The sequence below is a fragment of the Schistocerca americana genome, chromosome 5 (genome assembly GCF_021461395.2).
Source record: "Schistocerca americana isolate TAMUIC-IGC-003095 chromosome 5, iqSchAmer2.1, whole genome shotgun sequence".
Taxonomy (NCBI): Eukaryota; Metazoa; Arthropoda; class Insecta; order Orthoptera; family Acrididae; genus Schistocerca; species Schistocerca americana.
In genome coordinates, this window is record NC_060123.1 from 156,517,957 (window position 1) to 156,544,021 (window position 26,065).

The 26,065-nt window shown below is 37.6% G+C and overlaps 1 protein-coding gene across 2 annotated transcripts in view; it reads right to left on the reverse strand.

Annotated features, from left to right (window-relative positions):
- Positions 1-26,065, reverse strand: part of LOC124616795 (CDK5 and ABL1 enzyme substrate 2) — a 179,612-nt gene that overhangs the window by 7,367 nt on the left and 146,180 nt on the right. For both annotated transcript variants that reach the window (XM_047145210.1, XM_047145211.1), the window contains 2 exons: positions 18,333-18,543; positions 12,392-12,703 (listed from right to left, as the gene is read on the reverse strand). In XM_047145210.1, coding sequence (XP_047001166.1) covers positions 12,392-12,703; positions 18,333-18,543 — 523 coding nt within the window. The remainder of the gene's footprint in view (positions 1-12,391; positions 12,704-18,332; positions 18,544-26,065) is intronic.

The following is a 26,065-nucleotide window of genomic DNA, read 5'->3' on the forward strand; positions in this document are numbered from 1 at the left end:
TCTTGTGCAATTAGCAAGTAGGGGTTTCAACATTCTGTGTTGGATTCATTATGTGGCGATAATGCTTACCCCAGCTGTCAGTCTCATTTTTCATGTTTCCTGAGGCAGTCAAACTCTTCTCCTATCCTATCTGTAGTTTATAAGTGAGTCAGAAAATTACTTCTTTGACTGTCACGTGATTTGGTGCAGCAGCATACTTTAGTAAAGTAATATTTTAGAAAAGGTTTCTCCAGTATTATTTATGTATATATTATATTAGGTTATGTTAGTTACAAGTAATAGAATCATAAGAGGATGGAAGAAAGTAAATTGGTACGGTGATTAAAGAATTTATGTCAAACAATGAGGTAATGTAAACAGAAAATGAAAGGTGTCGGCATATATGGAGCAGAAGGTGCAGATTACCTGAAAACTATAATTAACATCTGAAGTAATCAGCTCATGGGTGTAGCATCAGAGGCAATGTGCAGCAAATATCATCTTGAATACCAGATCTTAATATTAATTGTAGTACAATAGAAGTGTTTGTATTCACTGCCATCAGTATATGGATCTAGCTATCTACCTACAGAAGTGTGTCATGGTACAGCCTCTTCTAACATTAAGGAAATAGAACTTTATAGTTTCCTGGGGTAATGTGTGGAAAGAGTAAGCAAGATTTGTATGTATATCAGGCTAGAATATTAAGAAATTTGATGGAATACAGTGAAATAATAATTTTTCTAAGTGATAATTTTGTCTGATCGGTAACGAGGGTTAAGTTTGCCTTAGCATAAGGACCTGTTACTGTGGAATGATTTTCAGAAGAATCAATTTTGCATTGGATAAGCAGAGCAGGTGTTCATTTATTTGATAATGAAGCAATAAGGAAATAATAAAATAATGAATAATGTTAGGGTCTTAATGACTAGGGAGCCTGTCTCTGCAGTAGGGATATTTTTTGAGAATGCACTCCACTAGCTAACAAGGTAAGAAATGTAAGTAAAATAATGGAGCTGACAGACACGATTAATGAAAAAGATGAATGTGTACAGAAAAATGTGGTTTAACTATCTTGGTGATATATGCAGCTGGGAATGAGAGCTTAACAGAAAGACCAATAATTTAGTGAGGTACAAGTCATATAACACTGCATTATCAGATATGTAGATTATCTGAAAACTTCTGTTAGTGTTCTGAGGAATTATGAGCTTAAAGTGATAACACTGGCATGAAGAAAAGTAGTTTTGCTGATTGAATGATAACTGTGCTACTAGAGTGATGCTAATATTCTGGCAGGTCAACTACTTGGTAACATTTAGTGATTTTTGTGAGGCGAATGAGAGTAGTGCTCAGAGTTGAGTGGAGAAGTAGGCCAATAATTTGGTACAACTTCCATTCCCTTAATTTTCATTTGAGTAGTAATTAAGCTATGTGATGGTGAACATTCTTTTTCATAAAGTAATGATTAGTAAATCTATGCTATTGCATATCTTGAGTTTTTGCTGTTTTGAAAAAGGGGAAAGAGATCGAAATCTTTCAAGTTTAACCAGTTGCAGACAGTTATGACTTAGAGTAATGTTTTGTAGTGTAATGTGCACTTGATTTTAAATTTTTACTAGTCCAAACCTTTCCTACTATAGTCAGTTTTAGTGCTAATTATTGTTATGTTATGAGAACTATATAATGTATCTATTTGTGAAGTAATGACTATCAGCCATAGTGTGAAACATTTTTTTTCTTTATACATAAGTTAGAAGTAAAAGTAAATGTACTAAATTAGGGTATTTTGTCTAATTTTTTCATGTACTGTGGTGGAGGAGAACACCTCCAAGGGAACTGATAGCAGTGCATTTCCTTACTAACTGCCATTTGGGCCTGTTGCAGGCGTGGACAACTTATAAGACTTATATCAATTAGTACCAGGTTTATATTAAGTAACTGTGTATCTACGATTATGGAGTGTGTGTTCTTTGTTAGTTAAGGTCATTGATTGGTGACAGGAAATTTAAAGTTTGTGATGTTTGTATGGAAAAAGATAAATGATTGTCAAAAATAAAGAAATTTTATAATATATGTATATCTATAAGAGACACAATATGTATCGAAAGCTAGTTCATGCTTAGGGCACTTGTATTGTAAAATGTAAAAGATGTAGAGATGTCCCTCCACAATAGAAGTGGCATGGCGCAATGTAAAAGGTGGTTAAGGTGGTCGAACTGGGCGGATCCTTGGTGTGAACGGTGTCTAGCCATCAATGGTGCCAAGGGAGCAATTGGAAGCCGCTTTGCAAGGAATTTTGCCTCGGATGCGGATTTGGCTGTTGCTTGGTATTCTGGGCAATAACGACTGGCTCTAACACATTAAAAATCCATTGCCAAGAAGAAATTTTATAGAGCTTTCAAACATCAAGAGCCGTGAGTACAGTTAGTCACCATGTTGCTTGCCACCACAACTTCACCACTGCTCCACTAACTTCATGCATACAGATATGTATAAGAGCATGTTGTTGTTGTTGTGGTCTTCAGTCCTGAGACTCATTTGATGCAGCTCTCCATGCTACCCTATACTGTGCAAGCTTCTTCATCTCCCAGTACCTACTGCAGCCTACATCCTTCTGAATCTGCTTAGTGTATTCATCTCTTGTTCTCCCTCTATGATTTTTACCCTCCATGCTGCCCTCCAATACTAAATTGGTGATCCCTTGATGCCTCAGAATATGTCCTACCAACCGATCCCTTCTTCTAGTCAAGTTGTGCCACAAACTCCTCTTCTCTCCAATCCTATTCAATACCTCCTCATTAGTTATGTGATCTACCCATCTAATCTTCAGCATTCTTCTGTAGCACCACATTTCGAAAGCTTCTATTCTCATCTTGTCCAAACTATTTATCGTCCATGTTTCACTTCCACAGATGGCTACACTCCATACAAATACTTTCAGAAATGACTTCCTGACACTTAAATCTATACTCGATGTTAACAAATTCCTCTTCTTCAGAAACGCTTTCCTTGCAATTGCCAGTCTACATTTTATATCCTCTCTACTTCGATCATCATCAGTTATTTTGCTCCCCAAATAGCAAAACTCCTTTACTACTTTAAATGTCTCATTTCCTAATCTAATTCCCTCAGTGTCACCCAACTTAATTCGACTACATTCCATTATCCTCATTTTGCTTTTGTTGATGTTCATCTCATACCCTCCTTTCAAGATACAGTCCATTCCGTTCAACTGCTCTTGCAAGTCATCTGCTGTCTCTGACAAAATTACAATGTCATCGGCAAATCTCAAAAGTTTTTATTTCTTCTCCAAGGATTTTAATGCCTACTCCGAACTTTTCTTTTGTTTCCTTTACTGCTTGCTCAATATACAGATTGAATAGCATCCGGGAAAGGCTACAACCCTGTCTCACTCCCTTCCCAACCGCTGCTTCCCTTTCATGTCCCTCCACTCTTGTAACTGCCATCTGGTTTCTGTACAAATTGTAAATAGCCTTTCGCTCCCTGTATTTTACCCTGCCACCTTCAGAATTTGAAAGAGAGTATTCCAGTCAACAATGTCAAAAGCTTTCTCTAAGTCTACAAATGCTAGAAACGTAGGTTTGCCTTTCCTTAATCTTTCTTCTAAGATAAGTCGTAGGGTCAGTATTGCCTCATGTGTTCCAACATTTCTACAGAATCCAAACTGATCTTCCCTGAGGTCGGCTTCTACCAGTTTTTCCATTCGTCTGTAAAGAATTCACGTTAGTATTTTGCAGCTGTGACTTATTAAACTGATAGTTCGGTAATTTTCACATCTGTCAACACTTGCTTTCTTTGGGATTGGAATTATTATATTCTTCTTGAAATCTGAGGGTATTTGACCTGTTTAATACAACTTGCTCACCAGATGGTAGAGTTTTGTCAGGACTGGCTCACCCAAGGCTTTCAGTAGTTCTAATGGAATGTTGTCTACTCCCGGGGCCTTGTTTCGACTTAGGTCTTTCAGTGCCCTATCAAACTCTTCACACAGTATCATATCTCCCATTTCATCTTCATCCACATCCTCTTCCATTTCCATAATATTGTCCTCAAGAACTTCGCCCCTGTATAGACCCTCTATGTACTCCTTCCACCTTTCTGCTTTCCCTTCTTTGCTTAGAACTGGGTTTCCACCTGAGCTCTCTATATTCATGCAAGTGGTTCTCTTTTCTCCAAAGGTCTCTTTAATTTTCCTGTAGGCAGTATCTATCTTACCCCTCGTGAGATAAGCCCCTACATCCTTACATTTGTCCTCTAACCATCCCTGCTTAGCCATTTTGCACTTCATGTCGATCTCATTTTTGAGGCGTTTGTATTCCTTTTTGCCTGCTTTATTTACTGCATTTTTGTATTTTCTCCTTTCATCAATTAAATTCAGTATCTCTTCTGTTACCCAAGGATTTCTACTAGCCCTCGTCTTTTTACCTACTTGATCCTCTGCTGCCTTCACTGTTTCATCCTTCAAAGCTACCCATTCTTCTTCTACTGTATTTCTTTCCCCCATTCCTGTAAATTGTTCCATTATGCTCTCCCTGAAACTCTGTACAACCTCTGGTTTAGTCAGTTTATCCAGGTCCCATCTCCTTAACTTCCCACCTTTTTGCAGTTTCTTCAGTTTTAATCTACAGTTCATAACCAATAGATTGTGGTCAGAGTCCACATCTGCCCCTGGAAATGTCTTACAATTTAAAATCTGGTTCCTAAATCTCTGTTTTACCATTATATAATCTATTTGTAACCTTCTAGTAACTCCAGGGTTCTTCCATGTATACAACCTTCTTTCATGATTCGTGAACCAAGTGTTAGCTATGATTAAGTTATGGTCTGTGCAAAATTCTACCAGGTGGCTTCCTCTTGCGTTTCTTAGCCCCAATCCATATTCACCTACTACGTTTCCTTCTCTTCCCTTTCCTACTGTCGAATTCCAGTCATCCATGACTATTAAATTTTCATCTCCCTTCACTACCTGAATAATTTCTTTTATCTCATCATACATTTCATCAATTTCTTCATCATTTTGCAGAGCTAGTTGGCATATAAACTTGTACTACTGTAGTAATCGTGGGCCTCGTGTCTATCTTGGCCACAATAATGCATTCACTATGCTGTTTGTAGTAGCTTACCCGCACTCCTCTATTTTTTTATTCATTATTAAACCTACTCCTGCATTACCCCTATTTGATTTTGTATTTATAACCCTGTATTCACCTGACCAAAAGTCTTGTTCCTCCTGCCACCGAACTCCACTAATTCCCACTATACCTAACTTTAACCTAATCATTTCCCTTTTTAAATTTTCTAACCTACCTGCCCACTTAAGGGATCTGAAATTCCACGCTCCGATCCATAGAACGCCAGTTTTATTTCTCCTGATAACGACATCCTCTTGAGTAGTCCCCGCCCGGAGATCCAAATGGGGGACTATTTTACCTCCGGAATATTTTACCCAAGAGGATGCCATCGTCATTTAACCATACAGTAAAGCTGCATGCCCTCGGGAAAAATTACGGCTGTAGTTTCCCCTAGCTTTCAGCCGTTCGCAGTACCACAACAGCAAGGCCGTTTTGGTTAGTGTTACAAGGCCAGATCAGTCAATCATCCAGACTGTTGCCCCAGAAACTACTGAAAAGTCTGCTGCCCCTCTTCAGGAACTGCATGTTTGTCTGGCCTCTCAACAGATACCCCTCCGTTGTGGTTGCACCTACAGTACGGCTATCTATATCGTTGAGGCACGCAAGCCTCCCCACCAACGGCAAGGTCTATGGTTCATGGGGGGGGAGGTATCAGAGCATGGACCAGTTAATTTGTGCGAGTGATTTTAATAATAATCCAAATGCTATAAATCTGTGTTTCGAACCATAACTTATATCTTGATCATGAACATATGCATGGTTCTCTCCTAAGTGTGTATAAAACTGAGTATCTTGTTTCAAATGAACTAGTGATTTATTTATGTTGGTCAAATGTGCAAAGATTAGCAAAAGTTGAAGTTAAAACCACAAAGGTGAAGTTAGTTAGAAATTTGCTAAAGTACTCTCAGTTTAGTGTAAACTATCATTTTTGCAAAAATATAGTGCTAGACAGTGTGAATGTTACTGTGTAAAATACCTGCTTCACAGGCGATAAAAAGGTAAATAAGTTAAACTAATTTGAAACATAATTTGCCTCGATTACTAACATGAATGATTTTTTGTAAGTTAATTGAGCTCAGTGTTGATCAATTTGCCTTGAAATGTAAAAATATAAACTATTCCAATTGAAGCTCTGAATTAACTTTGGTTGAATTAATTTTTGCTACTGAAATAATCAGAGTTTGAGTAGTGATACTATACCAGTTTATGGGCCCCACCATATTATTCTCATATTAGAAAGGTAATTGGAATATTATTGCTACTAAGGAAATCTGACATATTTCTTTAAATGGGAGTATAAACAGTGTAATTGTGGTATTTTTTTAAAATTAGTGGTTGTTACATATCAGTTATGTTAGAAGCTCTCCATGTACAACTTTAGTTCTGTACTTCCTGCAGTAACATCTCAGTACTGAGTCAAATAATGATCTTGATTGTAGCTGTTATTAGTATAAGTTTGGTACACTTTTGCTTTCTATGATTATTGGTTTGTGCATTATTGGTAACTACTGTAACCCACAGCTCAAGAGTGCCCTGTGTCCGTTTGTATCCTGTGTGCTATTCAAAGGGAATACTAATGAAAATAACTTCAATAACTGATATTCAATTTTCTTAAACTTATATTTCCAAATTAATGTGCCTAATTAGGCTGGCGACCATTTGTTTTTTTCATTCGCATAAGATTTTACTACTCTCATTAAACCCAAAGGTTAAAGCCTGTTTAGTTTTCCTGTTAATTACAATACAGAATAACTCCACTTTTACATTCCCGGAATTAACATTTTCCCGCCGTTTACGACATTTTCTTTTTATCGGTCCCGTTAAATTTCCTATGCCCACAATTTTAATTTGCACCTGATTCTGCATCAACATATTTATAATTTTCCTGCGATTTGCGCATTACGAAAAAATGTTTGTGGGGAAAATGTGATGCTGGCAGTCCAGTACGGTTTACAAATATTATGTAGTTAAGTTTCTTGACACCAGGATGCTCTATTCCATGGATTTGAACGGGTAAATGAGTAAAAGTTGTAACAATTTGCGCTGTATCTCCCACCGATGCCAAGCTCTACTTGGCTTGGGTGGCTGATGGGAGTAACTTGGTTCGTTCAAATGAAGATATCATGACCAATCAAACCATTTCCAAACTGTCTCTACTGCGCAAATGCTGTTCCATCATTGTCGTTATCATCGTGACACCTTTGTCGAACCATATTTAGAGCGTTTCAGCGTATGGCCATGGGGAGCGCTAGTTGACACCGTCATTCACCTTGCGTTGCTCAAATGTGTTTAGTGTAAACAAAGCGTCGGTTATATATTGTATTCATGCTGAGCAAAATGTGTTTCGAGAATTTATTCTCGTTGTCAAGTGCAGTATTTACGTATGTATTTTTGTGATGTTAAACAAACAAACAATGCGAGTGATAGTTTGCCCGTGTGTGTGGCTTTCTACACAACTGATGAGGCATAGTACCCGATAACCTCAAAAAAGATGAGTACATTGCAAGAGACGCAGAATAACACACATCCAAACACCATACAAAATACTTATTTACATATTTGCACTGACTATGAGAAAAATTTCTCAAAATTCGTCATGCTAAGCATGAAAAAATACATAACTAGCACAGTATTTCATTATTTAAATAATGAATGACAGCTGCAGGCTTTCCAAAAACATCAACTATGACATTTGAAATTAAGTCAAACGTTTCCACTTCCCAGACAGTTATCAATCCCAGTTACATTGTCGGTTTTTATTAGATAATAAACCTTTATTAGAGAATAACAAATTCCCTGACAAGTCTTTTGATGTCTGTTATGTACATATATCATATATAAAGTGCAAGGGGGTATCCTATATGTAGCTTTCACAGCTTAAAACACTATTTCCCACATTTTACATTTTACCGCGTTTTACACAATTTTTTTGAAGTCCCTTGAAAAGTGTAAAAGTGGGGTTTCACTGTATATATTCAAAATTACAGTCTGATACTTTTATCTGTTTGACATACATGCACGGTCAAAATTATAAATCCTCTCACAGGGTAACATTAGCTTGTGTCACAGCAAGTTAGTGTTATATGTGGCTTTTCCCGTGACAGGACTTAAGGTTAGGTTGTCAGGGAAGAGTGAAATGTAACAGGTTAGTGTTATAAACTTGGCGAAAAAATGTGTAACAGCTCATTGATAAAGAGTGAAAGTGCTTGTGAAAAATACTAAACATCGAGCAAGTGAAGTTTTCTGTCTAAAAATGTGAAGTGCAATGCGCAGTGTAATTTAACTTTTTGCAACCAATGAGGATTTATTGTTTTTTCACAAGACGGGACTTGTACAAAGTAATATATATCTTAAAATGTAATCCTTGTTTATCCAAGAAGGACGTCACTTATGATGAAGATGCCTAATTTTTATTAGAAGTATAACTTGTGGATATTTTGTGCGAATGTACAATACACTGTATGTAAATATTTTGTATGGGGATTTTCATATGGCCACTTCATGTAAGTATAAATTTGAAAAAATATATGTACTGTGGTTTTTGGTAAGATTTCTTATTTAATATTTTTTTGTGTAGATTGTTAAGCCCAATTTCTGGGGTCAGCTGTGGTCATTGAATCGCCCAGTTAGCTATTTGCAATATCTATCTGGTCAATCCAATGAGGGGGTGATGCGATGAAGCAAGCTAGGATATTTTTACCTCCCCTCTTGTGTTTTGCCATCTGCCTCATTAAAATTCATTTTTGACTAATTACCATTAACATACGTGAGTATAATCTGCATTTTCATAAAAGAGAAAGGTTGGCCCACAGTTTTAAACAATGTAACACCAGATCTAATTTTATGCTTAGTTTTATGTATGTAACTGATTTCCTAATTTATTTCAGCTATTATTAGTTAGTACCTTTTGTTATACAGTGAAATCAGTAACTGTTTTGTAACTTAAATTCTATTGTTGACTTATAAACAAATATCAATTCTGTACTAATTATAAACATTTGGAGGAACAACTAATAGCATTCTTAAAGTATTTATTTGGCTCTATTGAAAAACATGTTAGCAAAGCCAGCTCTTAATTAATTCCACAGTAATTTCCAGTTTTGTCAAAAATATTGTTTGCATAACTGTATCTGTTATTTTCATGATTTAAACAAATAATACAGCTTGACCCTTGTAGTAGAAGAAACTGTTAAAAAGACGCAATTTTTCAATGCATTCAGTTAATTTAATGAGTTAAGTTTTAATTGTGATTTCTGTAAATTAAACATCAAACAATGTATAGTTTCAGTGCCTATTGTTGTCATAATATATAAGGGCCCGATTTTTGGTCCTGACACAGTCAGTCCATGGCCGAGTTTCAGACATGAAACCTGTGTTGGTTAGATCAACAACAATGCATCAACTTAACTGTGACATAAGTGTTACACCCATAGGCCGTGTGCTGAAGCAATGACAGTGTCTGTTCAATTTGTTTGAAAGACTGTGAAATGTGTGGTTAGGTTTCTACTGCTCATAGGTGTACTACCGTAAACTATTGTAGCAGTATGTGGATGTTTGCCTGCAACCTATTAATGAGGCTTATCAAAAGTTAAACTATAGTTAACTGGCCATATTAAATGTGTATATTGGGAGGCTGGTTTGTGAACAGTGAAAGTAAAGAACTGTGAAATGCAGATGTGCTCCTGTCAGCTACATATTTTACAGCAGTCAGTGTTGAACTTCCACCCCCACTTTTGAGCCAGTATAGCAACGCAGTATGTTGACACCGAGGACAATCCATGGGGAAATAAAGCAGGCGAATGTCACAATGGTAATACATGAGGCCACCTCATTCAAAGTGCAAGTGTTACTACAGTTTGTGCCTGCTATAAATACCGAAAGATATTTGAGTCAACTAACAAGCCTCTGTGAAAATTCATTTACAGATTCATTTAAACGTTCAGTATTCCTCAAAACTAACTGTGCTTTATTCATTCCTTAAACTATGGTTCATCTACACCTTCCCATTTGGTTCATACACACCTTTCACCAGCATTGTGCAAGGGTTCAAATCGAGCACATGGGTGATATAAGGGGCAATCAGGCCTATGGTAACAACACTTATTACAAAGGAAATAACACTGAGAAATAGTGAGCACATCTTGGTGCTATATACCAGCATCAAAGTCACACTGGCTTGCGTATGGGGTGACCAGACATCTGGATTATTGGCACAGCCTTCGTGATAAACACGCACGAAGGCGGTGTTAGTAGGTGGCACCAGGATCGAGAATATTTTATCTAATTACCACACAGTGGATTGATGAGAGGAATAGATTAAACCTTGAATCAGTGAAAGGTCTGTTGATGATCCAATATAATTTAAAAGAATTTTTGTGTGTGTCATTTTACAATAATCTGTAAAGTAAGCCTAAACTTCTGCAAAAAATTGTTTCCTCCGAGAAGTATCAATAATTGTTAAGGAATGTATGTATGTTATGTTTTTAATAATAAACTCATTTATTAAAATTGAATGTATGTTTGATGAAGAATACTGCAAATGAGGATACCACCAGTCAGCTTTGGACAAGCCACATGAAAGTAGCCAATCAGGTGTGGCGTTTAGGCTGCCGTCTTTGTTAAATCTTAAAACTACACGTAAATATAAAAACAATTGATGCTACACTGTCACAACAATCAATATTTTTAATTTAAAATAAAAAATATTGCTCTGGGAATCACCACCTGACCAACAGTAACAATTAACTACTAGTTTTACCGGTAATTCCCGGCAGTCACATGACATGTCCAAAGCTGACGGGTGGTATCCTCATCTGCAGTTGACCCATTTGAAGTGTCCTCTTTTTTCTTCCTTTGTCCTCCTTTTTGAAGCTGTTTGTCCTCTTTTTAAACAATTGCATCTGGTCACCCTACTTGTGTATATGCTTCGCATCATCCTCAAATGGAAATTTTTTGATTGTTCCTTACAGAAGATGTAAATGGCAGTCTTACTGGTGACCAGAAAGAAGCAACAGTTAGATGGTAACAACACTTATTACAAAGGAAATAACACTGAGAAATAGTGAACATTTGTGTGGAATCAGAAACAGAACCTGACATTCTATTCAGTGAAACAAAGAATGCAATGATGGGAGAGAAACACACGTGTGCTATGAGTGTAATATGTTAAAACTTTTTCAGTTGTTGGGCTATAACATTAATACCACATGCTAGCAAAGTTCTCCTGTACATAATGAATCAAGCAGAATTTGTGACAGGTACAGGTACTTGAGAGGCTATCACGAATTTGAGACAGATTAATGAAAAAGTCACGAGTTCTGATTCCTTGCCTTAATTGTTTCAGAGATTATAAAAAGGCTTTCGATTGTGTCACATTGGACAAGTTGTGGCATGTCCTCAATCAGTTTAGGGTTCTAAAAAACCTAGTATCATTACTAAAATGTCTTTATAACCATCATGTTGCGACCATAACAGTGGATGATAAATAACTGGTGTCAAATGGGGTAAGACAAGGTTGTATACTGTCACTTCAGCTCTATAACATCTATGCAGAATATGTTATGAGTGGCACACTGAATGACTTGGATGGTGGAATTTCAATTGTTGTCACGAAAATCAACAATCACTGCTTTGGTGATGATACTACCGTCACTGTAGGAAATGAGGAAGAACTTAATGATCTGTTCTCCAGGGTGAAGACTATTAGTTTAAATTTTGGGCTAAATATAAACATGAAGAAGACCAAACTAATGGTTAACTAATCAACACAATTTAGATCAAATTCCACTTATAGGTTAAAGGATCTGGAGGTAGTGAATGACTGTATGTCTATGATATCTCTGATCAATGACACAGGAAACTAAGATATAGGAAGAAAACAACTAATTTTCCTTGGTTGAGCTGTGATGGTTAAACTTTCTACTATCTGGTAGAATTAATGTGGAATTAATTCTTTTGTTATCTTAAAACTCTTCATATTTCATACATTCTATTTTAGTTATACTACAATCTACTTTTCAAGTCAATTAAAAAGGAGGACATATGAAATAAAATCAGATAAGATAGGTAGCAAGTCTTTATGAGCTCATATTCAATGGTGAATTTCTTTCATTTCTGCCAAAGTTTTCATAAATTTAATTGAAAGAATGAAATGTGTTCCCAGAAATAATGATACAGTTGTAAGTATATTTTAGTTGTGCTATACAAAATATGTGTGAACAGAGAAAGACAAACATCAATTATCTGAAATATCTCACCTCAATCAACATCTTCAGAACATCTCCTTTCACATCATTTAGTTTTGCTGAGAGGAGGAGACATGCTCCAGCACATAGTTTACGATTTTCTTTATTTATAAGGTTTCGTAAGATCAATTTTTCAAAGTAAACGTACGCCTGTGCAACAGTTAGTAAGTCAATGCCACATTCCTGTTTTGCAATCTTCCTAATTTCCCTTTTCAGACTTCGGAGTTTACTTAATGTTAACTTTATGTGAGGAAATTTTTCCTTAAATTTATCATTTAATTCCTTCTTGAGATCAGATGGGCGCACATAGTCAATCACTGATGTCTGAAACATATTAAATTTTTCTTCAGTTAACTATTGCACACACAACATAAATTTAATATTAATGCTAATAATAATTATGGTGGACTTTTCTTTTCTATAAGCTTGTTTCTTAATAGTACTGCAATATTAACACAAAACTTAGACCAGTCTTCTGCGATCTTGCTGAAAAATCACATACATCATCATCGTACCTGCTACAACTAATAACAAAATTAGCATGATCAAAAACAGACAAAATACATTTCAAACCTGCTTGAAAGTAGTATACTCATTTTAAATAAAACTTGCCATCATCTTTCTGACTAATGGGTACTGTCCTTTTACAAATGATGTTTACGAAATGAGATCAATTAGTAATTTGTTGAGAAAATCAACCAGGGGAAGAGAAATCTGTCATTAAGTCTTTCGTTACTAATTTCTCCCTGTTCAAATATCTCTCTCTCTTAAAACCTGTCCTCTATGTAACTTTTTGTCACAGATGCAGTAAACTAGAGATGCTGTTAAAAGCAAGTTAGGAATTAGGTAACCATTTATTGATGCAGATTTATAAATAGATGGCAGTATGACTCGAGATTTTTTTATAAAATTCAGAGTATAAATAAACCCTGTTCTATATTTTATAAGAATAGTGACAGTTTCTCATTTCAACTTGCCACTTGCCCATCAGCAAAGTTCCACACAGATGGAATATAATCCTGTAAAACAATTCTGCCTTATTGTAACTATCTCTTTCTTCTTTTGTTATGGGCACTGTGTGAAAAGAGGCAAATCCTTCATGGACTGGACTTCCCCAGAACCTCTTTATCCTTTTTCCTCCATCTCGTCCTCTTATGAAGTCTTGTATTTTCATCTTGCCTGTTCCATTGGTGACCTTTTAGTCAGTCATAGATCATTACTTGTTTTTATCATTTTTAACATATTAGTTGGTGTGCATTTAGTTATCCTTGTTCTTCCCTTTTACCATTATTACTCTCTCAGACCATTCATTCCTGAGTACAATTAGTTCCTGTCCTTTGCTTTGATCCAACACACTGTTTCCCATACTCAACTATTAATTCTACCAAGGTCTCTCTTGATTACATGCCCAGCAAATATTGCCCACATGAGTCCAGTTCCTTGTAACACTGTGCTCACATTTTGGTACATTCCTTCTCTTAATCCTCGGTCCATTTTTCACCACCGCTTTTTAGGCATAGCATCTTCCCAAGAATTTTGGTATCTTCTTTTTCTAAACCATTTCTTCCTTATATTATCATCCCCGCCATTAATAATGCCATGTTACCCAATGTTATGTCATAGTGTCCGATATGTGTTTCTATTGGTGTATTATTTCTATTTAAAACTTCTCTTTCCATATGGTAAGCTACTCTCAATTTTGCTCACTGTCATTTCTGCCCCTCACTACACTTAATTCTTCTAGTTCTATATTTCCAAGCTACTTGAACTTGTCAATCTTTTCATTGGTGCCTTCTGGTGTTTCCTTCGGTAGTATTAAGTGTCTTTGTCCTTCTGTCTTTAGGCTATTGTTAATATTTCCCCTCTTACTACTTTGCTCCATCTGTTACATCATTTCTTACCATTTCCTTTTATCTCAACATCTGCATAAGCAAGGCAATCAAACTGTGCATTTTTATCCTTCTTGCCCGCATATGCGTCATATATACCCCAATTTCACTGTTTGTTAATCTCCAATGATTGTTCCACCCAGTGCTGTGTTCAACAACATTGGTGGCAGTCCACCTCCCTGTTTCACTCTCATAATGATTTATATTAAAGTGTAATCTGCAGGAATTGCATTTCTAGATCACTACAGTCAAAAAATGGTTCAAATGGCTCTAAGCACTATGGGACTTAACATCTTAGGTCATCAGTCCCCTGGACTTAGAACTACTTAAACCTAACTAACCTAACGACAGCACACAAATCCATGCCCAAGGCAGGATTCGAACCTGCGACTGTAGCAGCAGCGTGGTTCCAGACTGCAGTGCCTAGAACCACTCGACCACAGCGGCTGACTCATTACGGTCAATTCTATTTTCCATTAACCTAATATTTTTGAGAAATATAGTCACAAGAACTAGTTACCTACTAATGAGGAATTCTTGTCTTATTTCTTTCTCTCTAACATTACAAAATACGTTGTCTTAACATTACTCAGTGTCAAATAGGAAAACTGTTGTGTCTCCTATAGCTACCTGCCAAAACTAACCCAGCACTAAAGATTATGTTACAAACCATGGTTTATTACAATTCACACATAATGTAATTACATTTAGAATCTCCAATGCGAGAACTAAAGATGAGTCAGGAACTCATTTTTCAGCTTCATAGAAGAAAATGTAACTATACAAGTATCAAGTAGTACCCTAAAGTACACAGTACAGGTCTACCTTGCCAACATGAACAGACGTGTATTTAATTTTCTTTTATAATAGGCACTGTTCTGTTTTATAAAACTCTATAATTATTTTGGACATATTATAACCAAAATTTCGTAATTCTGAGAATAAACTTGAAACATGTCACTGATATCCAAAAAGGAAACAGCAGCATGAAATAGCTGATTCTAAAAATTATTTCTTTAAGTGAGGAAATTGGCGCAATGAACCCAAATGAAAAATCATTTAGTTATACTTGGGTAGCAGTATCACCCTAACTACTTCACAGCATTTATGAGACCTATTAATTCTCTGAAAACAAACTCTCTCATGGATATTAACAATGTAGGAAAAGACAGATGCTACTTACCTGTAAAGAAGACATGTTAAGTTGCAGACAGGTGCAATTAAAAGACACTTACATAAAGCTTTATGCCACAGCCTTAATCCGCAAAACGGAAACACACATCATTCACACACATAAGCAAGCACACCTCATGCACACATGACTGCAAACTCCAGCATCTCAGGCTGGAAAGCAACAACCTGGAGGGGGCAGGAAATGGGAAGGGGTGTAGTGTATGGGTGGGGCGAGAGAGAAACAATGTCTGGCAGAGTGTGCAAGGATTAGAATGCCAACAGGTGCAGTGTCATGAGGTTGTGGGGCAGTGCCTGCATTCTGACAGCTATCATCCCTTTCACACCAAAAAATCCCTCCCCACAGCTTGGCCACCCAGGGTCGAAGGTGTTGAGGTTGTGAAGGAACAAAGAAGACAGGATGTCTTGGCCCTGAGTCCAAATCATGAAGATATTGTTAATGAACCTGATCCAGACTAGGCGTTTGGTGTTTTGGAAGCCTAGGAAGGTCTCCTCTAGACAGCCCATAAAAAGGTTGGCACAGGAGGGTGCCATGTGTTGCGCCCATAGCTGTGCTGCAGATTTGTTTATATATCTTTGCTTCAAATGAGAAGTAATTGTGGGTTAGAATAAAGTTAGTAAGGCGTATGAGGAATAAGGTAGTGAGTTTGGAGTCTGAAGGCCGTTGGGAAAGATAGTGTTCAATAGTTGTAAGACCATGGGTGTAAGGGATATTGGTGTATAGGGAGGCAGCGTCGACAGTGATGAGTAGGGATCCAGGACGATCCTTCCGAAAGAAGGCCTCCACCAATTATCTGACTCCAATCCCTACTTAAAGCCTTATTAGGCATTTCCCAGAACATCTTCCCTGAATCCATATCCCTCTTTACCCCAATAACATCATGCACACCCACCTTCTATATTCCCCGCAAAATCCACAAACCCAACAGTCCTGGACACCCCATTGTGGCTGGTTATTGTGTGCCCACTAAAAGAATTTCGGCCCTCACTGATCAACAGCTCCAACCAACTGCCTGTTATCTAGCCTCCAATGTCAAAGATACCAAGCACTTCTTTTGCAGACATTCCACCATCCCTACCCCTTTATCTCCCGCATCCCTACCCATTATTGTTGACACCACCTCCCTGCACACCAACATCCCTCATGCCCATGGTCTTATGACTACTGAATACTTCCTTCCCCAACATCCTTCAGACTCCAAACCCAACCCTCATTCCTCATACACCACACTAACTTTATCCTAACCCACAGCTACTTCTCATTTGAAGGGAAGGTATATAAAGAAATCCGCAGCACAGCCATGGGCAACCGCATGGCACCTTCTTATGCCAACCTTTTTATGGTCCATCTAGAGGAGACCTTCTTAGCCTCCCAAAACACCAAACATCTAGCCTGGTTCAGGTACATTGATGATATCTTCATGATCTGGACTCAGGGCCAAGGTACCCTACTTTGTTCCTTCACAACCTCAACACCACTTCTCCCATCCCCTCCACGTGGTCCTCCTCAACCCAGCGTGCCACTTCTCTAGAAGTTGACCTCCTCCTCTATGATGGCTCCATCCACAACTCTGTCCACATTAAACCCACCAACCATTAACCCTTTCACACCAAAAACTACCTCCCACACAGCCTGGCCACCTGGGGTAGGCATCTCTACAACGCTGAGGGTCTCACCGAGGCCTTCAAAGACAGGCACTATTCTCCAGACCTAGTTTGCAAACAAATATCCTGCAACACCCCCAAATCCCCCCCCCCCCCCCACCACCTAGCCACAATGGAGTGTACTTTCATCAAACAGTACCACCCTGTAGTGGAACAACTGAACCAAATCCATCACCAGGGCTTTGATTATCTATCATCATGTCCTGAAATGAGGGACATCCTACCTGAGTACCTCCCACCCCTCCAATAGTGGAGATCTGTCACCCACCCAACCACCACATTCTAGTCCATCTCTATGCCCAATCTCTTGCTACAAGGATCATATCCCTGTGGAAGACCCACATGCAAAACCTGCAGTCCTGTCAGACGTTCATCCTACCCCATCACGGGCCAGGCCACTGGTGAAAGCAGCTGTATCATTTACCAGCTCTGCTGCAATCACTGAACATCTTTTTATATTGGTATGACTAGCAACCAGCTGTCCACCAGGATGAGCGGCCATTGCCAAACTCTGGCCAAGTGCAAAGTAGGCCACCATGTGGCATAACAAGCATCTGAACATAACTCACTTTATTTCAATGGCTGCTTCACTATCTGAGCTATCTGGATCCTTCCCTCCACCACCAGCTTTTTTGATGGGAGTTATCCTTACAACATATTATCAGCTCCTGTAATCATCCCAGCCTTAACCTAGGATAACATACTGTCCCTACACACTCCACCCAACTGTTTCCACCCCCTCCATCCTATCATCTACTCATCATTCTCATCTCTCACTCTATTTGCAGACCTCTGCCACTGTATCCTCCTGTCTTTCCCTGCTCCTCTCCTTTTTTGTTCCTTTTTTCCCCCATCTCCCTGCCCCACAACTTCCTGACACTGCGCCTCTTGGCAGGCTAGATTCTGCGCACTCCACTAGACAGTGTTCATCTCTCTCCCCACCCATACACTACTATCCCTTACCAAACCCCCTGCTTGCACCCCGGTGGTATGTGTGTGTGTGTGTGTGTGTGTGTGTGTGTGTGTGTGTGTGTGTGTGTGTATTTTCCCAATGACATATTAATTACATTAAATACTAATATCATAATGTTTACTGGGCAAAAATACAAGTCTCAGGTCAGCCATTCATTTAGTAATGGAAACAAAATCTTTTCTTGTATGTTTTCCTTGAAAGTGTGCTTACATAAAATTCCATATGTATGACATACCATATAAGAGGTGAATGTGAGAAGTGTTCGATGTTTGCCTGCAATTAGTTCTGGATCATCCAATACATTTGGCGAATAATGAACCAAAGACGAGTGCACTTGATGCGTCTCGTCCCAGTCAAATGTTTTATTGTCGGCAAAGAGCAAAGGTGGTGAACCAGGAGCTGTATGATATGATGGTCTGTGCCCACTGGCATCATATGAAAAGTACCTGCACATAAAACATTTAGAGATAATGAAGGCATTGTAGTAGTTGTAGTAGTAGCAGTAGTAGTAATAATAATAATAATAATAATAATAATAATTTTAAACATATGGATGCTTGCTGCCACTAGAAATATAAATTTCAACACAGTGTGACTTCAAAATTATAAAAAAGTGAAATTTTAAAATTAAAAACGCTACACAGATCTTTATCAAGTTGTATTAACTGTTCACAGAATGATATATATGAATTTGCACCATTTTCATCACAGTATTCAAGATAAGAACTGTATTCCAGAAATTAAAAACACTTCCTGCCCCATACGGCATATTCCTTCACAACATATGACTTCATCTGTACTTTAAACCATTATTTTTCTTCCTTGCAGCTATATCTACACAAGTTTCTAGTTAATTCATGTATAGCTGAGGTAAAAGACAACACAGTTCTATTAATTTTAGAACCACGCAGACAAAAAACTGAGGACACATGGGTGCGTTACAATCTAACACCGTAGCAGCCAGGTGATTGGAATAAGGACCATAGAAGGATTAGATCATAAATTCATTTAAGGAACTATACTAATGTACATTTATACCTTCTATAGAAACTACTGAAAATCTTATTCAGGATGACCACATAAGAATTGGAACATCATTCCTGAATATGAGTTCAGTACCAAACATTGTGCCAGAACATACAATAGAAAGGCAGACAGTCTAATAATGAGTTATTACATACCAGTATACTCTTTTCTTATTACTACCATTATTATTTTAGAAAATTAGTGTATGATAACAACAAACCCACTTTTCCAATAACTGTTTCAGGACTACTAAACACAGTTCTCAAAGTATCTTTTCTACAATAGTGTCATCATATTTGATCTCACTAATGACGTTAGGCACAGATAAAGCAGAAAAATTAAACGGTGAGCATTTTCTGTGATCTGAACAAAGGTTTAACCCTCCATAAAGAGGTTCCTTGTGGCTTGGTACTTCCTGATTCCTAGCAATACCACCAGTATCACCAATGCAATGATTAAAAATGGCCTACTGACAAACAGAAATTGAAGGGCAGATAGATGCTGAAGTTCCTGATATCCAAACAAATGGAAGTATAATTGAAACCACTACAGCAGTACCGTGTTTACAGGGACTAATTCAGACAAGAATATGGTATAAAATGAAAAATAAATTTCCCATTTTTCTTAGAAAAGAAAGAAAACCAGGATTTTATGCAATAATATTAATGATAATCTTCATGCATCATAAAATTCAAATGGGCTCTTCTGATGCATAAAATGATGCTCATAACATTGTGGGACAGAAAGGGAATTTTGCTTTTTGGTTTTTAATGCAGAGATGACACAGCAAATTTTGGCTCTTATACTAAACTCTGTTCAAAACTGTAAAACCAATCACAAGGAAGGATGAAGGATCCATCCAGCAGAAACTTTACTGACTGATAAGAATAATAGTACACTTAAGACTCTGTGCACAACATGTTCCCTACACAAGTTATACTGGCCAATATTTGACTATACATACTATAGTCCAGGTCCTACCACTATTGTTAACCATCATTTCTCTTATCTGAGGCCATTACAACTGAACCAATATTTTCACAGAAAAGTCAGTCCCTCCAAGCAGACTTCTGTTACCCATGAACACTGAAGTTGATCCAATGATATTACAAACATATTTTGAGGCTAATATGTTAAAAAAGAATTCGCCTTCATAGCCATGTGGTCAGCAAGTCTGACATCCATGTGGATGGCCTGGGTTCAATTCCTGGTACTGCCAGGGATTTTTCTTGGTGGTAGAACTGGAACAGAGTTTACTCAGAATAGGACGTCAATAGAAGAGCTACTTGAATGAGAATTTGTGGCTCCAAGACACGACAATGTGAAAATGGCTGGGAGAGAGGTGTGCTGACCCTGTGCCCCTTCATACTGTATTCAAATGACGCCACAGGACAGAGGATGACTCAGCAGTTGGTCATCAAGGCCTGATTGTGGAGAGATCTCTCTCTCTCTCTCTCTCTCTCTCTCTCTCTCTCTCTCTCTCTCTCTCTCTCTCTCTCCCCCCCCCCCCCCCCTTTCTCTCTCTCAAATATGTTGAAAAGTAGTGAACAGTTGCTGTATCTTTTTCAATAATTGTTTACCGGTAACAACAACTTCATTTTGTTTCCAGCCCTGAGGAAACTTAACTTTCCTGTTAGGTTTTGTATCATTTGGATGTGAAATTTCCACGTGCGTCAAAGTTTTTGAATGGAGTTTGGTACTTGAATGCAAATTTCTTTATATAGTCACTCACAAACAGTAAAATGAGAAATCATGAAAAATTAAGACATGCCATTTCTTTTCTTTTTCATCTTTTTGCATTGTTTGAAAATTCAAAACTTTGAACCACAGAATCCTCTAGGCAGGGAAGGAAATAATGATCTCAGTAAAGTAAATTATATGACTTTTTCTGGATCAGGACCAAGATATACAAATACGAAATGGCTGATGAATGTCAATCCAATAGTATTAATAGGAAAACAGCAGCCTTTTACTCAAGCTATGTTTTGCTGAAATTTTAAGAATAAACAGAGTAAATAAAATTTCCATCCTTAATATCTACTATTGATTTATTAGTAACAACAGTAACTGGTGCAGCATATGAAGTCATTTGCTGAATGTTCTGATTTATTCCCAATCCCTAATGGATTTGCTTCAAACTGTGATGAATGATTGAAAGGGAATTTCCAAACAGATAAAAGGATATTTCCCTGTATATAGATAAAATGTTTTTTTCGTGTATACACTTTTTAACAAAAAAGAAAATTTATAAATTTAAGAAATGCCATTGAGGAACTGGTGTTTACCAAAGAAAATATATAAAGAAGTAAAAAATTTAGTTTGGGCCAGGGCCAGAGATTTTTTCTTGAAAATGTTGAGATAAAATCTTAGCATGTGTTTGATATTAATATGTTATTTAATTGTAAACCTCTTTAATACAAAGTACTGCTTATACAATAGAGAAATCACAAGTTTATCATATGTAGTATTGATCTGTGTACTCAAAGTTGAACAAGTGCATTGAGGGAATTTTACCAATGAGGTCAGCACAATCAGCAGTGGCATCTTTTTACACAACTGCCTGAAGTAGATCACAGGCATACATCATGACATGAGCTCCGGCGGGCACAATGTAATACAGTGTAGTGATATGCCTCATGGGCCAGTAATATAATAGCTTTGTGTCATTTCTGTTTTCCTTTTCAATGCTGCTGTAGCTCTCGCAGTAACTTGGCAGTGAACTTCTCAGGCTTCTTTGACTCCTTTCGAGACAACCTCTCCTCTAATTCGGTTTTATATAATTTTGAGCATGTTTATAAGTCACAAAGTGACCTCTTATATCATTTTGTTATTTTTTAATGTGCTTTTTGACATTGCTGTAGCTTTTGCATTCACAGAACACTAGCCTTTTGGATTCCTTTTAACATGAACTGTCCTGTGATTTGCGTTCTCTACACTTTTGGCATATTTACGAGTCACATGAAATGACATTTTTTGCATTATTTTGGGATTTTAAATTGAATCCATTTTTCCTTGTATTTTGGAGATTATTTTTATTGGTCACTATGAGTCCTCATAGTAATTTGAAAGCGCTATACAATGACATCTGAATCAACGTTCTAAGCTGAATCTGTTTCTATGCTGCACCAATTTATAACTTTACACAGAGCTAATTTGTAGTAATCATATGCAAGTGGCTCCACTGCTATGATGATGTAACAGGCAAAACAAATAATGTGCAACAAACACAGTCATGATCTATTTTTTCTGGGCCCAACCACTGTTTACCCATTATCAGTCTTGCAGTTATTAGGGCTTCAAATCTAAAAGTATTTTGTACTACAATAAACTTCACTGGTGAGAAAATGACTTTTCATATCACTAAAGGGTGAGGGGGGAATCAAGCTATAGCAGACTCTTCTTCATAATACCATACCTATACACAAAATGGGTGCGCATCTACATCCACACACTGCAAATCACTGTGAAGTGCATAGAAGAAAGTAATTTCCATTAATTTCTAAACCAGGTTTTTTTTTCCTGTTACAGTCACACATGGAGAAAAAGAAGAATGACTGCTTAAATGCCAGTGTGCATGATATAATTAGTCTAATTTTGTATTTGCTATCTTCAAAGGGGTAGTATGTGAGGGGCTGTTCTTGAAACTTTGTAAGTAGGCCACAACACATTTTTCCCTATTTTCATGAAGCTCTCCATTAAGCCAAACGAATTTACACACCTTTCTTGCTACCCTTCTTTGTGTATGTTCAGTGCCCCCGCTCCACTAGTTATTTGATATGGCTCCCACATTCTTCAGTAATTATCTAGGATGAGTCACACAAGGGTTTCATAAGCAATCTCCTTTGTAGAATGAGAACATTTTCTTGATACTGCAAAATGAACCAAGGCCTGCCAACTGAGCCTATGTAATTATTTCATTTCATACCCCCACAAATTGCCACACCCAGGTATTAATAAGAGTTGACCGATTTCAGTTGTGATTCACTGTCATTGTGAACATACGATATTGTATTGTAGCATTTTGTAAAGTAACAATTTTACATTTCTTGACATTTAAAGAAAGTTTCAGGTCTTTGTGCAACATTGAAAACACACAAAGACTTGACCCGATGTGTGTGGGTAGTCATTTTTCAGGTTGCACTTCATTAAAGATAACTGCAGTCCACAGATCATGGTCTGGTGGTAGTGTTCTCGCTTCCCAAGTCTGGGGTCCCGGGTTCGATTCCTGGCAGGGTCAGGGATTTTCACCTGCCCCAAGATGACTGGGGGTGGTTGTTTCATTTTTTTCATCATCATCATTCATCCCCATAATGGTTGGAGGCATCGTTCCCCTACGCGCTGTCAAGAAGCATGGGACTTCACTTCCATTTTCCAAAGATAACTGCATCACCTGCAATGAGTCAGATATCTATTAATAGTGCCAACCAGGTCAATAATATACGACACACCTCCCTGGGACAAGTCTGGAGTTACTTGTATATCTATCAGTGTCGGTTGGCATGGAGGAGGTAATTCTGTTTGAGATACCACATTGTGTTTGAGATCAGAATATTTTCTATGATTCCACAAGAGATTGATTTCAATGGTACTAGATGGTAGTTTTGTGAATCACCCCTGCTGTCTTTCTTATAGGTAAGTGCTTCTTGTAGTTGTCTTTTCTTCCAGCCACTAGGTCCAATTTTTTTTATTCGAGAGATCTACCGTATGTTATTATTGTGAGATGGCTAATTCGGCTGCAAATTCTGTATTGATATAACAGTAATTCAATTGGGCTATGGAGCATTTTAGTGATTTTGGCTGTTTCCTATTGCCACTGACATAAATATTTCTATCAGTCATCTCTGCAATGCTGTAAGAGTTAAAACTGTGGCAGTATTCATGGATCTACCTTTGTAAAGGACGGTCACTTACTTGGGTGTCATTAACACCTTAACATATAACCAGAGGTCTTTAAGCCATTATGACAGAAAACATGTTTAGCACGTCAATATCTATACTCCTATGTTGTATACTAGTCACCGTTTCTTTAAAAGTTTCTTTACAGTGACTGTATACCATGGCGGATCCCTCCCATCATGATATTCTACTGGGTATGAGTTGTCTAGGAATTGAGAGTATTCAGTTGAAAAATTGGACAAGCATCATACTTATGAAAAATGTACAAATACACAGATGTACATCGAGCACTATTTTCTGACAGTCAGCTTCATTCTCAGTACACTTTCTGACCTGAGAGATTAGCTTCCCAATATCATCATCGAAAAAGTCTCCCGCTGCCTCTTTGGCCTAGTGTTAAATGGCACTCTGTACCCCATCATAGGTACGAAACCTTTTTTCAATCATGAACAACTTCAAAGAGAAGAGGTGAAACGACGAAAATCTGATGTTCCAGATCAGGTCTATTAGTGGGGTGATTGTTAATATCCCAACTGAATGAATCCAAGAGTTGCTTTGTGGTGACACACACTGTCATGCAACAAGCACAGTCACTTTGTTAACATTCCCCTTCTTTTGTTCTGTATCACACTACAACACTTTTTTTAAGCTTTCACAGTACCACACAGCATTAAGTATTTTCTCCTGTGGTAAAAATTCAATCCTGTTACAGTCCCAAAAGACAGAATCCATGATTTCCCAGGCTTTGAAATGTTTGGCTGATGGTGTGGAGGAATGTCACCAATGCACTGACTCTCCTTTTGCCTCAAGGGTGCGATGGGCAACCCATACATTTTGTCACCAGTCACAACAGAGTCAAGGAATTATTAATCTTCCAGTTTGAAGTGCTCAAGTAACTCCTGGGAAGTTTTGATTCTGTCAACTTTGTGGTGATATGTGAGCTATTCTGCTAACTCACTCACTCATAATTTTTGAAAACCAAGGGTTTCAGTAATGATTTCATGCGGAATATATCTGGATATTTCTGGGCCAAAGTTAATTAAAGGTCACAATGAATAATTTTTTCAATCTCATTCAACATCCCATCAGTCATTATTGAGGGACAAAGATTCACTTATTCACCACAAACATCAATTCTGCCAATCCCCATTAACAATTCTGATTTTGTTAAAAATCTGGAACAGCTCATATCCCTTTGCAAGAAGAAACCAGATTAGGTTCCCCACCTCACCACTGGTGGAATTTGGAACATACACACTCATTTCGACACAGCACAACAGCAAGAGATTTCAGCCAATTGAGACAAATAAGTATGTTTTCTGCTACCAACACCATGTCCTTCAGTGCAATGCTGCCAACTGCGTAAAATAAATGTCAGAGGCTCAGCGCTCTTATTTTCTGGTCATACCTCGTACACATCCATCCAAAGCTTGGTCAACCATTCTTTTCAACATCAGCTACAGTTCCTCTGCATGCTCATGCCCAGAGATAAACGCTTCTAGCTTCTTCTTGAGATATGATACTAATGTCTTTTTTGTTTTACAAGACATGCAAAACTTTTTATTTGTTTCAGTTTCCCTCCGTATTTTGGCAATTATCGCTGATTCAACTGCTTCATGGTCACTGTTTCACAGGATATCGTGTCAACTGACCATTTACAGAACTGTAATTATTTTTATAATTGTTATATGGTTTAAGTCTCATCCAATGGCGATAGTTTGGGGTTTCCTCTGTAAGATTTTCTGTTACGCCTGGGGGTGAGTCTGGTGTTCAATAGAAGGCCCCAAATACATGTGTTTGCCTGCTCTTGATACTGCCTCATGCCCAAATAATCTAGCTTGGAGCTTCAATTTCTTTTTCAGTGAATTTAAGTTTCTTGTGTACTTCAACAAGTGTGGCCTATCCTTTTTTATATGAGCTTAGATGCAAAAATCTCACCATTGCCAATTTTGGGTTTTAAATAGCTTACTGTACACAGTATTATGGGGGCACCCTTGTTTTTAGATGTGTTTCATTCTCTGGCAAGTTGCTATGAATGCTTCAACA